This window comes from Larimichthys crocea, chromosome VI, assembly GCF_000972845.2.
Source record: "Larimichthys crocea isolate SSNF chromosome VI, L_crocea_2.0, whole genome shotgun sequence".
NCBI lineage: Eukaryota > Metazoa > Chordata > Actinopteri > Sciaenidae > Larimichthys > Larimichthys crocea.
In genome coordinates, this window is record NC_040016.1 from 14,073,555 (window position 1) to 14,088,417 (window position 14,863).

Sequence of the window (14,863 nt, forward strand, 5' to 3'; positions counted from 1 at the left end):
ATGTCCTAAAATGAACACCGTAAGGTGCTCTTGTTTCTATCCTTCAACCATCTTCTTTAGTTAAACACAACACATTTTGTGTCCAAATCCTTAAAGTGGTCATTATAGCACAATGTTTTATGTGTGCCAGTGGTAAAAAAAAAAAAAAAAGAGGTATTAGATGTTGCCCTGAGATTAGAAGTCTGTTTTTGGGGCAACATCCCTCATGTGGTGATTCATTATTTGGTGAATTCAACAGCTCAAACATAACCAGGGAGAAAATGTGCTGCTGTTACAGGATAATATAAAGAAATGTAAATAAACTATTTAAATTATGCACTCCCCACCCTGTAGACGCATTTGGAACAGCATAAGAAATACAAGTTTAATGCGATTAGACCGGGAATGCACAGAGCTTAATACTAATGGGTGATTCTTTCCAGTATCTGACATCCACAGCTGCACATTTCACAATAAAAGCCTTCTATGGACGTGAAGAGATTATGGCTTTTAATCATCTGCAGAGAGTGTTCATTTGCAGCATTTCACAATGAAAGCGAAAAAAATCCCCCAGCAAAGTAGATAAATAAATGAGATAGGTGTTAGGAACACTTTGCAACAATGTGTGGTCAGGTGGCTGCAGCCTCGAGCATTGCCAGGGAGCTTAAAATCTTAACAGAAACAAAAGAGATGTATTGCTGTCAGTCGTACTTAATATTTACAGCACTGATTAAAACAAGTTGCAAACTCAACAGCTGCAGTCATGTCAGCTAAAAGCGCTAAGTAGTAACAAACTATCCTTCAGATGTTTACAGTCAGTGCAGAGCCTCGAATGTTTGCTATTCAACAACAGTTCCTCCACAGGTGTCTCATTATCCATGAATGATCACATCTATAAAGCTAAATAAATGTGAATAATATAAAAATAATTTAAAAAATTCAAGTCTTAAACAGTTTCTGTTCTTGTCTGTTTTTATTTAAAGTCATAATTTTAGTCCTGCAGGCTTCAAACTGTGTCGGGCCTTCACGAGCCAATGGAGCACATAGTCATCATGGTGTGTGTGTGTGTATGTACTGTATGTGTGAGTATATACACTACAGTTTAAAAGTTTGTAATCACCTGTTATATAAATGTTTTTCTTTGTTCCTTCAGTAATGTCTCGTATGATTTAGACAAGAAAATGATCACATTTGAAATAGTATTGGCCCCTAAAGAAACATAATTAGAAGATCAAAACTTCCATTTAGATGATGTCCTCGCAGTGTTGTATGACCACCTTTTCCCCCAAATAACTTTTGATTTTGAATTCGTTTTCCAGTCCAGAAAACTGTAACTGACCCTAATATCATTACTAAATCACAGCACTGCTTGAAAATATATAGGCTCTATATATTCTACTCTACTCTGCATTTACATTAAATAGTTACTGATTCGTTCGTCCATAGTATGTTAAACCAGTATCTAATTCAATTAAAATATTGTAGTGCCAACCCTAGACCAAGCTTCCATTTTGATTTTAAAGTTTTTAAGCAACACACATTCTTATAGTTCTTCTATAGTTCATTCTTATTAAACTTTTGTTTACAAATATCTTTGTCTTTATTGGCCCTTTCATTCGTCATTCTGGCTGAACCACTGTAAAGTTTTGTTCTCAATGTACAAAACATTTTGTGCAAACACTTTGAATAAAATCTGTTTGTCTAAATCTATTTGAGGAGAGGACTTAAAACCTAAAAGCATGAAAGACTATTAAAAAAAATATAGAGTAGTCCTCTCATCCATCTGACTGTCCCGAATCAAGCTTTTAAATAGTAGTGTATTTATATATCATCTTCAAGATAAATAAAGAAAACAATTAAAAGTGAGGATAGTGTTTCTATATTTAGAATTAGACTGAAACAGACTGAACAAACTCCATTCTACAATAATGTGGCAGCCACCAAAGGAACCTATAGGCCTCATCACACTTATGATGCATATTAGCAGGCAGTTCATTTACTCAAGTACATTTTTACAAGTTTAATTTTCACCCTCTGGGGTGCAAAAAGCATTAAAATCACTTCTTTCTCAAGAAGAAAGTAGCTTTTGTGAAGTGCTGAATCGCATGTATCAGTGTTTTTCATGCTTGCCACTGAGATCCTGAAAAGTAAATGTGAGAAATAAAATCATGACAGACATACACATCTGTGTGGAGTCAGTGAGCCAGCTGTACCAAACAGCTCAGAATTGGTGGTTTTCTTTTAAAACCTTTGTTGCTCAAATCATCTCTGGCCTACAGGTTGAAGAGTAAAGGAAGCTTTTGTTCTGAACAGTGTGCGTGGGTACAAAGCATGCTGTTTGTCATGAAAGATTAACACGTATTCTGCTTACCTGAGTGAGAATATCCAGTTGACCTATTATGTGTTCAAGTGTGCTGGCTATGCCGGGGGGGACGCCTCCATCTGAGGACTGTGCTTGAACCTGGGATGAATGCTGTGGTAAACCCTGGTGGGTGGAGGAGGAGGAGCAGGTGCTGGGGTTTCTGTAGGTGTGTGAATGAGCCGCTCTGCTGTGGCTGCTGCTGCGACTGCCACTCTGAGTGTGGGCAGCAGAGTGGGAGTCCTGTCCGTTAAAATGTTCTGATTGTTCAGAGGCCTAAAAACAGAGAGGAAGGAGGGTGAATAGACAGATACAATACAACATGGTAGAGTTACAAGAACGTGTCATTAAAATACCGTATAGTGTAATGATACAGAAATGATGTGTTTGGTGGTCATTGCGTGTAGAGGAAATGGCACAACGGAAATGGGTTGTTTAATCTTGTGGATCTTTCAAAATTGTTTCCAAATAACTGTTAACAACAACAAAAATGTGGTCTTTTCCAAAGAAGACAGAACAAAGTGCTGAAATGAACACTGGTGAAGTGTCATCATATTGTATCAGCACCCCGTAGTGACAGCAGTTACTATTAGATCCTCAGCCTGTAAGATAGATATATATATATCATCAACAATTTTTCTTCATCGTTGGTATAAGCATATTTGACTCAGATGTTCATCAGGGCTTTTTTTATTAGCTGCGTGTGTGTGTGTGGTCAAAACCACAAACATTTGTGACTCAAATGTTTTTGTGACTACAGTGATCTTCATCTTTCAATCACCACCTCTCTTGCTTAACTCCAGCTCCGTACGACATACTATGTGCAAATATCTTTCCTTTTCATTAACTCTGTAAGTCTTTTTATTAGCCTGTTTACAATCTGTAATATTGTCATCCTGAATTTGCTTTTAATGTACACATAACATCTGTTGCATGTCTGTTTATCCTGGGAGAGACATCCCTGCTCTGTGGTCTCTTTCTCAGTTTTTTTTCTCCCAGTTAAAAGGGAATAAAACGGAGGAAGCTGTTTATTGAACAGATGGCTCTTTGAGGCATGTTTTGATTTGTGATATCTGGCTGTAAAGATAAATTTGACTTGACATAAAATTTGACTCATGTTAGTTTACCGAGCATATATGGTCAGAGTTGAATCAGTGTCAAATTCAAACTAAGTGCTGGAAAGAAAAAAAGTTTTTTTTAGAAGGTATTGACTCAACCAATAAACAACCATTACCAATGAATACAGACATACGATGACATCACATATTGATGAAATTACTTGGAAAAAGAAATATAAATAAACTATACAAATGATTATGTGTTTGTGATGTTATTATTATAACTGTAAACACATTTGAGAAGTTGGGCCTGGTTCTTGGAATAGATAAATGATCATTTATTTGTCATCAGACTGACTGACCTTCAGCAGGATATCAAATCTTAGCTGCACAGTAAGAACTTCAAATGTTACTTGACTAACTGGAGACCAATCAGCGATGGCTTTGCTTAAATTAACTTTTTGTCAGTGAAGGAGCCGGAACACAGATTTCAGAAGGGCTATGGAGACAAAAGACGGAAAGTAGCAGACACTCTCTCTCTCTCTTTCTCACACACACACTCACACACACTCTCACACACACACACACACACACACACACACAAGCCAGTCAGTCTGTCTGTGTTGTGATTAATTCAATGAGACATAAACACATGAATGTCAGTGACCACATCTCTCCATCATCACGTCTGTGACTAAAAACTGTGTGAACACATCTATAGATTTCTTCATATTTCTGTCTGTCTCTGTCTGGTTATGAAAAATGGTGTGTGTGTGTGTGTGTACGTCTGCCCCAGGACAACATTTCTTCTCCATCTCAGTGAAGAAGACAACAACTGTTTTACTCATCACTACGCAACAGGAAATCTATTCGCACTCAGCTGAACACGTTCAAGATTGCAGTGTTAAACTTCCTGAATAAAGCCAGATGAGCAGAGCTGTCAGCTGTCACCTGCCTTTACACATTTACAAAAGCAGGGGTAATACATACAGTATTGTCACAAATGGGCTGGGTGATTCTCTGCAGCCATGTACAATGGGCTATGAGATGTTTCATAATATGATATAATGAGTCAGCTATGATGAAATAAAACAATATGTTTCATGTTTCCTTTACTACAACTGTATCAACATGACGAACAAATGCTATAAAGTGTAAAGCTGTAGCCTTTTGGTGACAGAGACAATACAGAAGAGGTTGGTTGCCAACTCTGCAAGAGAGAAAGTAATGTGTGAAAATTAGATCAAGTGGTCAGAATCAACTGCATGCTGAGAAAGAAAATGGAAGAAGAGGGACTCGACCCTTTCGGTGTTTTTTGCCCCAAACTTGCAGTTATTTCAGCCCTCGATATGATCTCAATACATTACATGATGTCTGTCTAAATCGAGCAACAGATGGATTATTTCTAAAACGAAAGACACTGTCCAATAATAAACAAGCAAGTTTTTTGGCTCAAAATCAAAAAGTACCTGTGCAACTCCACACCATAATTAACGTGTGATCAATCGATAAAACACAGCATGAGCAGATGTCCTTATTTTGTCTTTGACTATGTTTCTTGATTCTTCTGCCACTCTAATGCCCCCTGCGCTGATCTGCTCTGATCTTCTGTTGGTGGCAGTACAAAGACGGGATGAAAGGGAGGAAGAGAAAGTAAGAGAGGGAGGAAGGAGAGCAGACAATAGAGCAGTACTGCTGAGCCTTCAAGCTCCACCAAGACTGGATTAACTCTTGTTGAGAGTACCACTTACAGCTTTGGCAAACACTGATGTAGACATGTGTGTCTCTTTTGAACATTTGAAGAAAGTTGTGCGAATGACCAAAAAAATAAAATAAAATCCTGAACAAAACATTTTTTTTCATTCATTTTTCATTCATCACGTATTTAGCGACTATTCTTTTCGGTTTCTGTTTAACAATCAAAATGTTGACAAGTCAGACTATGACAAACAATTATTAACATGACAGACAATTATGAACTGCTTGTGTTTCAGGTTAGTCATGAAAAAGTTGTAGTTATAGTTGTCATATGTAATCAATCAATACAAGTTGATTTGTTTAAGGCGAGACAATGTACATTAATTATCAGGAGCACTTGAGTCCATCGTGTAAACGTGCCAGGTTCAGCCATACGGGTTCATTTTCACACTGTGACGTGTAAATAGCAAAGTTGACGCTAAAACAATATATTGTGCCGCAAACCAAACACGGCATGTACCTCTGTAGCTATACATGGGGGCCAGGGTAAACCCTGGTACACGCGAGTGTACACACATGCGTGCGCACACAGTGAGCACCCTCCTAATGAATCACCTGGAGTGGAAAAACCAACAGTGGAAAATTTCCTGAGGCCAAAATTAAACTCTTAGTCTGACACAGCAAGCCATCAATACACCCTGCAAGCCGCATACAAAACCATTCATCACGCTACGTGCACACACATTCTCTATCACACACACACACACACACACACACACACACACACACACACATTTTCTGAGGATAGAGCAGAAAAGTAAGGAGAGATGAAACAGGCGCCTCAGCAGCTGGTTCCTCAATCAGTTTCAGGCTTAATATGGGGGTTAAACAATAGCAACAATCAACAAAGACATTGATGATCATCATCAATTTAGGCGATATGTTTACAGAGACTTGAAAAAACTCTGACTGCATCCCTGAAACTTTCACAATCTCAGTACAGGCACATCAGGGTGATTGTTTGCCACGCTTAAATCTCCATCTTGGTAGCCGTAGGGATGCTGCTGTATGTCTGACCCCGTATGACTTGTTGGGTTTTATGTGTGAACAAAATGTGCAGCAGCAACAATAAAGAGTTTCCAGTCGCGAAAGAGCACAAGTCACGCTGTTTACTCATCATGTACTATGTATTCAGCTGCGTTATGGACAACAGATCTTTCTCACAGTGGACAATTGGCCTTGTCAAACAAAGGTGTAACTAATAACACTAATCAGGGCTACATTTTGCACCAGTGCCAGCGCTCTGGTATTATGCACGCTGGCTCACTGGCGCAGCTTACTGGCACATCTAACGGAGCCATCATTAAAGTTATTACTTACACCTGTGCTCCACAAGTCAAAATTGTCTGCCATTAGAAAGGTTTATTGAGGATAGCATTAACTGGGAAAATGGAAACTCCTACACTTTTATGGGATTGTTTTTTTTTTTTTATGATTTCAACATTGGTACAAACCGCCAGGGATGGGAAGAGGAACTTACACCAAACCCTGAAATGTGATGCTTTATATTGATATTGTGTTTCGAAAGAGTGCGTTTTTGAATTAGAAGGGCAGTACTTTGGACTATGACTTACACAATTAAAAGTGTCTTCAGTTGTATCGAGGTAAAGTTTAAGCTGGCAACTGTCGGCAGTAAATTTACTCAGCTGTAGATAATTTCTAATAATCATGAGCTGGCAAAACAGCGACAACAAAAAACGCTCTTGGCTGTTGTCTGGTTAATAGACCTTTCTCACAGAAGACATTTAAAAGGAGAAGAAAATCACAGGTGTAAATAATAAAATGAATAATGTCTGGATTCCACTGAGCCGCTTCGGTATCACACGGTCATGAGTTACGGGGACGCTCAAATAGAACAGAGCTTTTGTTAATGTTATTAGTAACACCTGTGTTTTTCCTACTATGAAAAGTCAAAATGTCTGCTGTAAAAACAGCCAACAGTAATGATTTCCTTTGTCTGTGTAAGTTATTCAAAGATGGTTTTGTGGAATAAAGAAAAAAAATACAGCTCTGTGGAAATAATGGGCTGTGTCTTTCCGCTGTTCATAAAAGAGTCTGAATGCCTCAACGTCAACTTCAGACAGGTAGCTTAGCGGTTGTCAAATGTAGAAATTGCTGATTGCAGTCGTCTGAAACTCCAAGTAAACTTCCAGTCACACATTATCATATTTTTTTTCAAGCTTTTCAGAGCTTTTTAAAGCTCTGAATTGGCGCCTTTGGGATTCAGAGTTGTAACCTGCCAGTCTGAAGCTAATGTTGGCTCAAGCATCTACAGTGCAGAGCTGTCACCATTAACTTTAGGGGTCGTGAGTGTCACGTCAAAACATTGTCAGATTTACGAGCAGTTTGTCATTATTACATAACTACAACTATGCACCTGTTAAAACATTTTTTGCTTAGCTTGGGTTAGCTGACTTTGCTGCATTCAGCACCGGAGCAGAGAGCATTGGAGCAGCAAACACAAAAGGATCGCACTGCCATTCATAGAGACACGCAACATGTCATACCTCGAAAACCATGCCCACTGCAGAGGAAATCCACAGTCATTGACTGAGTTTGTGCCAAGTGAATGACTGTAAACTATTTCACAGTAGTATACGATGTATTCAGTCAAAAACTACTGTAATTATAGTGTTAATGAATTATGAAGTGATTTAACCGAACAAAGAAAAAAATCAGGCCTTGCATAGCTTCAGCCTTTACAGTAACACGTAGGCATACTATAGTGTGCGTCACAGTGTGAGGTTTTTTCCGTTCTTCCTGCTGATGCTCCCTCACATCGTATTACCTGTATCCACTTTTTTTATTCAAGGCTCAGTTTGTGAGGCACCTTCGTGCAGTTCAAAAAGCAATGAAATGACCCTTTGGTTTGTGCAGGACTTAATTATGCCCGGTCTCTATTTTAATCACATTCAGTTTTTAAGTTAATTTTAAGCTCAAGACTCAGTAAAGTTTATAAAGTTTACACTCTGCCATGCTGCTATCTGGTTGCTTAGTGTACGATGATGCAGCAAAAAATAAAAAAGTGCAGACTCATTGGCAGAGAGTTGACTCAGGAGTCTTTCTCCACTGATGATTTGAATCATTTAGAGGGCGGCAGCTTTAAAATTTTTGTTTTGTATCACTGCAAACATTTTAATGTAAAGAGTAAAACCGTATGGACTCTGGGAGTAAAATGTGTTGCCATCAGTTGCCGACAATTAACAGGCAGCAGGTATGTAGATAAATCTTTTACCAACTGACATCTCAGTTAAATACAGTGGAGAAAACTGTTTCATGACAAACTAGATAGGAATGCTTTTTGATGAATGAAACCTGCAAAGTTTCTCAGCTCTGACTTAGCTGCAGGACTCGGCTATAACTTACAGAACCGACAGGGGAGAGTGTTTCTCACTAAACCCTTTTATTAATGCTACTTAGTCAACTTCTCACTCTCATTTTCCATTTCTCTCTGTCTGCCTCTCTCACTCATTCTTTCATCCACTTTTCTTTTTTCTAACCCCTTTCTCTCCATCCATTTATGGTATTCTGTCTTTAAATGTAACAGTGGTGAGCAGAGGTTTGTTAATGGCTCTCAAAATTTCTCTTTTCATTATTCCCATGCTTCTGCATCTTAATCTTGTTTTTTTCCCCCCCTCCAGTGTGCTAATATTGTCTAGCTCGCTCACGTGCTCACCCTGTTTTCCCACTTTCCTTCATTTCCCTCTCCCTGTTCCTCGCGGATGTTCTCTCGCTCCACTGGACCATTAGGCTCTCTTTAACTCCATTGCTATCACACTTCCTTGTCACACCCCCTGCTTTTCCCCCTCTCTCGCTCCATGTCCCCTGCTGTCAAATGCATTCGACTCCTGCTGTCAGAACAATACCACCTGCCTTTCCATACCATCACATTAAAGATGCACACCCGCAACCACAAACACTAACCGAATCTGCGGAGTGCAATGCTGTGAGATCTTAAAATATGCGAGCCTCGTGATTGTTTCTCTGCTTCTGCTGCTGTTGAGTCTTTAATTAAGAATAGCGCCAGTAAAGTTAGATTTGCTATAACGTAGTTACAGCAGCCCGTTCATACAGCAACTGCAGTCTCAGAAGTCCTCCCGCATCTCAAAGCCGAGCTGCACAGTGCAGTGATGTATGAGTGTGTGTGTGTGTGTGTGTGTGTGTTGAGCTGCGAAGGGAAGCCTGCTGTGAGCGTGCAGCTCGTCTGTCTGTACACGTGAGTGGGAGAAAGACCCAGATGTGAAGCTAGAGACAGGAAAGGGGGAGGGGGGGAGTGAGGGTGGATGGAGGGATTAGGGGCGGATGTGATCAGAGAGAGCTGATCTGCCTATCAGCAATGGTTGGCACACACACACGCACACACACTGATGCATCTATTCTCACACACACACTGAAACGGCGGCACATAAAAATTTACTTAGCTGTGTTGAGCACAGAGACTGAACCACACACACGCTCAGTCTTTAGCTGGCGAGACCTCCTTTAAAAGCTTTTATTGTGTTTAACATATAGGCCTACATGTTCCTGGTATAGCACCCATCATTGGCAAATTACCATGCAGCTTCGCATCCAAGTACATTAAAGGATCAACATATCAAATTAGCTACTTATAAAATCCCTGTGGATTTAATTCGGAGAGGGCAGCAGCCATGGGTGGCCTTTGCCGCTGTATGAATAAACACAGCATTACTGTCTCATTAGTCAGTTTCTTCCTGGTAAAATGAATTTGAGCCGGCTGTGTGTAATACTGGATGTTCGACATCGTGAGGAGGGACAGTATTAACACCTCGGTCACATTCGATGATTTAAACAGTCCAGAGGCCTGTAGTCCTAGCCAGCCCCTGTACCACGAGCTTCAAGTGACAATTATCTAAGAGGGAGATATTCTTTGATTTGTCTTCTTGAGAAGCCTGAACTGTTGTTTTCTATTTGTCTGAAAAGAAACAGCTTGTCATTGTTTCATAATGAAACACTGATTATTTAGCAAGAATAAGAATACAAGTTCTCTCATGAGGTTTAGACACAGAAGCACTGTCAAAGCCATAAGCAATGCAGAAGATACACTACAGATGCCAGTTTATTAGGTACACCTAACTAAAACTAATGCAGCCCTGCAGAGAGAGAGCAGTTGACCAACTATATGATCAATGGGGAGGATGACAGGTGTTTTTTTTTTATGTTTTGTCCACCTGATTTATATCAAAGAGGGTAGGCTGAATAACAGAAACACATCTCTGACTATTCTCCCTGTGTCTGCATGGGATATATGATATACATATGAATGTGAGTGTGAATGGTTGTTTGTCTCTGTGATGAACTGGAAATTTGTTGAGGGTGGAGTCCGCCTCTCGCCCCCCACGACCCTGATGAGGATAAGCTCTTATGAAAAATGGATGGATGGACCTAGTGTATAATAACAAGTCTTTGACTGCAAAACAGCAGCTTTATTTTGTGCCATTTTGAGTAATGTTCTTTCACAGTGCACATACTGCCAACTGATCAAAAACAATTAATACAAACAAGTGAACAAATGTCGTCGTGATTATAGTGCTTTTGGCGGTGCTAGTAGCATACAGTGTGTCGTCCTCCTAATCTAATCTAAACACTGTTATTGTCATTAAAGACAAATTAAAAACAGCCCTAATAAAAAAGTCATTAGGTGCTGTGCAATATTAGCTATTTTGATTCCATAAAAACATTTATTTGCTTAAAACATATGTCATATTGCATTTTGGTAGTGTCTTTCTGACAGTTTTCTGACACGCAATGCTCAATTTTTAATTTTTGCAAGTGTAATTGGTTTGCACTCAGGCTTAGCTGCTTTCAGAAAGAACATCTTGTTTACTATATTCTGCATCTCTGAAAAGATGTCAATTCATAACACACATTAGATCCACTTATCAGAGTTCCTCTCTGTTTTATACTCTCCTTTTAAACTAATAAAACCTCTGAATACACTTTCCAAGAGAGAAGAAAACAAACATTTAGGTGAGCTATAGTGACATTTTTCTCCTCTTCGCTTCCTTTCTGGCAACACGTGTGTGAGACTCGTTGCAGTTTATGTGAGATGAAAGGGCCTGTATTAATAATAAATTATGAATGGCTAAATTATACATGAAAAGGAAAACCTAGGAAGCTTCACTTCCAGGTGCTGTTACTATCATTACTTTAACTGTAACAACTGGCAGATGACAATTCATATAAAAAGATGAAAGAAATGTCTTGTCATGTCCTGACAGAAACTAATTCAGGTTAATACGGTTAGTGCGTGTACATATGTGTGTGTGTGCATATATTCTAAGCGTCAATATTGTTAGAACATTAATAGCACAAGAAAGATGAAAGGCTATTAACAGAAACAAACTGCAGGTTGAAGTCAAATAGCAAAGCTGTATTGTCATTTTAATCTTTTATGACTTTTTTTTAATTAAAGTTGCTGGATATGAAGCCTGTCACTGAATAATAATCTTCATGGTAACAGGAACAAAAATAACAACAACAACAACAAGAACAACTTCACCAGGATTGGTTGTGACACATCTGTTTCCCCCCATCAGTCAAATGTAACATGTAGCCAAGCTAATCAATACAACCAGGACCACTTGCAGAAACCTGAGTAATCTCTATTGGAAAGGCTGGAAATTAACCTGTAATTGCATTCATAGCTCTGTGTGTCAGGCATATGACCAATTTTCATAAAGAAATTGTAACTAAAAAGTCTGTCAAGATTATGTAATTAAGAAATGCCAGTGACGTGTAATGTGTAACAAACATTATGCTATATACTGTTATACCAGGTTTAAAATTATTCAGCTGTTTGAGTTGGAGTCAAATCTTTTTTTATCTCTTCTCTTAAAATGAAATGTTGTGACAATGTGATTTATTCTTTAAAAAGTGTATCTCCTTAAAACTTTATTAGCCAAATTAACCTGATGTGTATAAATAGGAATAAAAAGAGGAATGTGCCTGAAAATTATTCCAACTTTACAGGCAACAGTGTACACGGTTTTCCAAAATGGCCAGATAATAACAATAACACCACGGTTCAGTCTTCAATTTATAAAGTCCCGTTAACCTTTCCAGCTATGTTCTTGTTCAGATGCAGTACATTAGTAAAATCTAAAGTGGTTAGAGGGCGTTTATATAACAAATGTTTTATATAGCCATCATCAGTTCAAATCTGCTGGATGATAAAGGAGAATTAACATTTCTGTTTTTCAAGGCTGTTTTCTCTCAGAGCAAAAGAAAAAATGAGTCAGGGCAGGTTTAATGGTTGTCACAGTGACAAAATGTGTGGTAAAAACCCGACAACCTTTCAGCACACTAGAATTTTTCTGGAATCTGGTTTGAATGAAATGTGTTTAACTAATGCCCAATATTCACTATAAAACTTTGAAAAGACTTTTAGTAATTCTATTTTTATAACAATTTACAAAAATACAACTAGTTTCATTCTGAGATAATTTGCCATCCTCCACCTGGTGGAAACTAACAACAACAATGGAGGGCTGCAGCAATTTCTCTCTACTTTTTTTCCCCACCACTCGACCGTGGTACAAATGGGAGGACACTTCTAGAGACACTCGTGTTCACTCCACCAATTTCACTTCCGTTTCTACAATCCAAGAGTAGTGAGACTTTAAGTTCTTGTGCCTCATCGTAGTGTCCTCCATGTTTACCACTGTGTAGCCGCATGGTACTAGAGAAAATGCACCTATTAGTTGTTGACACTATTCACATGACTGATTGTCACTAATTGCATGAGCTAGACTTAAAAACTCCAATAGCGTTAAACATGTTTGGTTTTATCTGAATGGTAAGGGACAGCTCGGACTGAGTTTTACTTTACACCAAACGATCGAACTTGAGAAAAACTTTCAGGATTTTATACCAAAACTGTAAATTTCCAGTAATTTTAATTGTCTTTCACCTCATTTCTTAATAAAGAGATGTGAACTAAATTGCCGAAGCTTCAGACAGCTGTATTTGAACCCTTTACATTCCCAATGAAAGGGTTCAGAGGGTTTTTTTTTTTTACAAGGACAGTTCTCAGAAGAAGAGAATACATTTCATACAGTGCATTAATCATCTTTCCCCACATCGTCCAACTGCCCATTTTCTAATCATTCTTTGAGGCACGTCTGTAATAATGGCTGTCGAGTGGAAGGGCCATTAAAATTCATTTACCATTCTGTATTACAGCAGTGAGAGAGGAAGACAGACAGAGGGGAAAAAAGAGTCCCAGTGGGTTCATGGATGGCACAAAGAAAATCAGTGTTTAAAGCACATTAAAAGACACGTACTTAACTGTTGAATGCAATGTGAAGAAGCTGTTAGAGTAATCACCCTCACATACATGATGCTAACTAAGAAAGTCCATTTGTTTGCCATGACTTGACACACTTGACATGACAATAACTGTATATTATAAGAAATGTACATGTGTTCCTTACCATTGTATCTCATCCACATCACTCCTATCTTATTGTCTTGTTGAGTGAACACACCACACTGAGACCAATTCTGGATTTCCAATCAAGTGTAGAGAGAGAGAGAGAGAGAGAGAGAGAGAGAGAGAGAGAGAGAGAGAGGACCTTGACTATGCCCTTGTTGATGTAAGTAACACTGTAGTACTCAAAGAGGTTGAAATCCAAACCATCCCCTGAAGTTGCCAAGCCAGCTTCTGACACGCTGTCCGTGTGTGTGTGTGTGTGTGTGTGTGTGTGTGTGTGTGCGCGTGTGTGTGTGTGTGTGTGACACCTGACAAGGTCTTTTAATATTTAAACATCCCTAATGGCTGCAATTCTCCATCACTTTCTTTAGGACATAATCTTGTCTGTCACCTTTATGTTTTTAAACTCTTTTTGCATATACACAATTATGAACTGATCATTTAAATTTTCTGGACTTTTGGTTGAACAACATTTGTCTAAGTCACCTTGGCTAATGTGATGCCTATTTTTTCTTAAAACCTTTAATTGAAAATGGTAAGAATAAACATAATTATTTGATAATGAAAAGAACTGCACAGATTCGGACGGAAATTTAAGCTTCCCTTTCATTTTCCCCATCAGAGCTATCCTCTGTACAGAGATGAAGAGATGAGAAACATGGATGTATAATAAGACCTGGATACGGTGACCCCACTTCATTGGGTCGCATAACCAGGAAGTCCAGAAGCTTGAAAACATTCTTGTGGTATTAAATATCTTTGGGTCCAGTATTCATCCAATAGGGGAAAGCAAAAAAGTGGAAAGCCGAGTTATGATCTCAAGAATTTATTAACACAGACCACGAGTCAAAGGCTGCAGAGTTCCTCACATCATTTGGTAAAGCAGCTCATAAAAAAAAAAAATGAACATAAACGTATTAAGCTCATCTTAATCTGTGTCAAGTGAACTATGAGATAGCTCTGGTGACGTGTAAACTTGCACAACAGGAGTCTGTGAATGATTGGTAGGGTAAAACAGATCTCAGGAACAGGCTGCAAGGAGAGCACTTTGGGGGATTGCGTGAAGAGTTCAACAAATGGGCCATCTGTGCCACAGTTTCCATATTATGATGTCATAATGAATAGTAGTGAATACTGAATCTTTTCTCCAAGCCAAGAGCAGCAATGAACCATGAACACAGTTCATGATGATTGAAGGAGAGGTTCAAAAACAAGCTGCAACTGATCACTTCTTATTTTTATGCAATCATCTCCTTG

The 14,863-nt window shown here is 38.7% G+C and overlaps 1 protein-coding gene across 2 annotated transcripts in view; it reads right to left on the bottom strand.

The window, feature by feature from the left end:
- The window catches only part of poc1a (POC1 centriolar protein A), a 39,524-nt gene that overhangs the window by 10,056 nt on the left and 14,605 nt on the right, over positions 1-14,863 (bottom strand). For both annotated transcript variants that reach the window (XR_003462500.1, XM_010746399.3), the window contains exon 10: positions 2,351-2,614. Coding sequence is in view for 1 of the 2 variants with exons in the window: in XM_010746399.3 (XP_010744701.2) it covers positions 2,351-2,614 (264 nt within the window). In the remaining variant the exon portion in view is untranslated. The remainder of the gene's footprint in view (positions 1-2,350; positions 2,615-14,863) is intronic.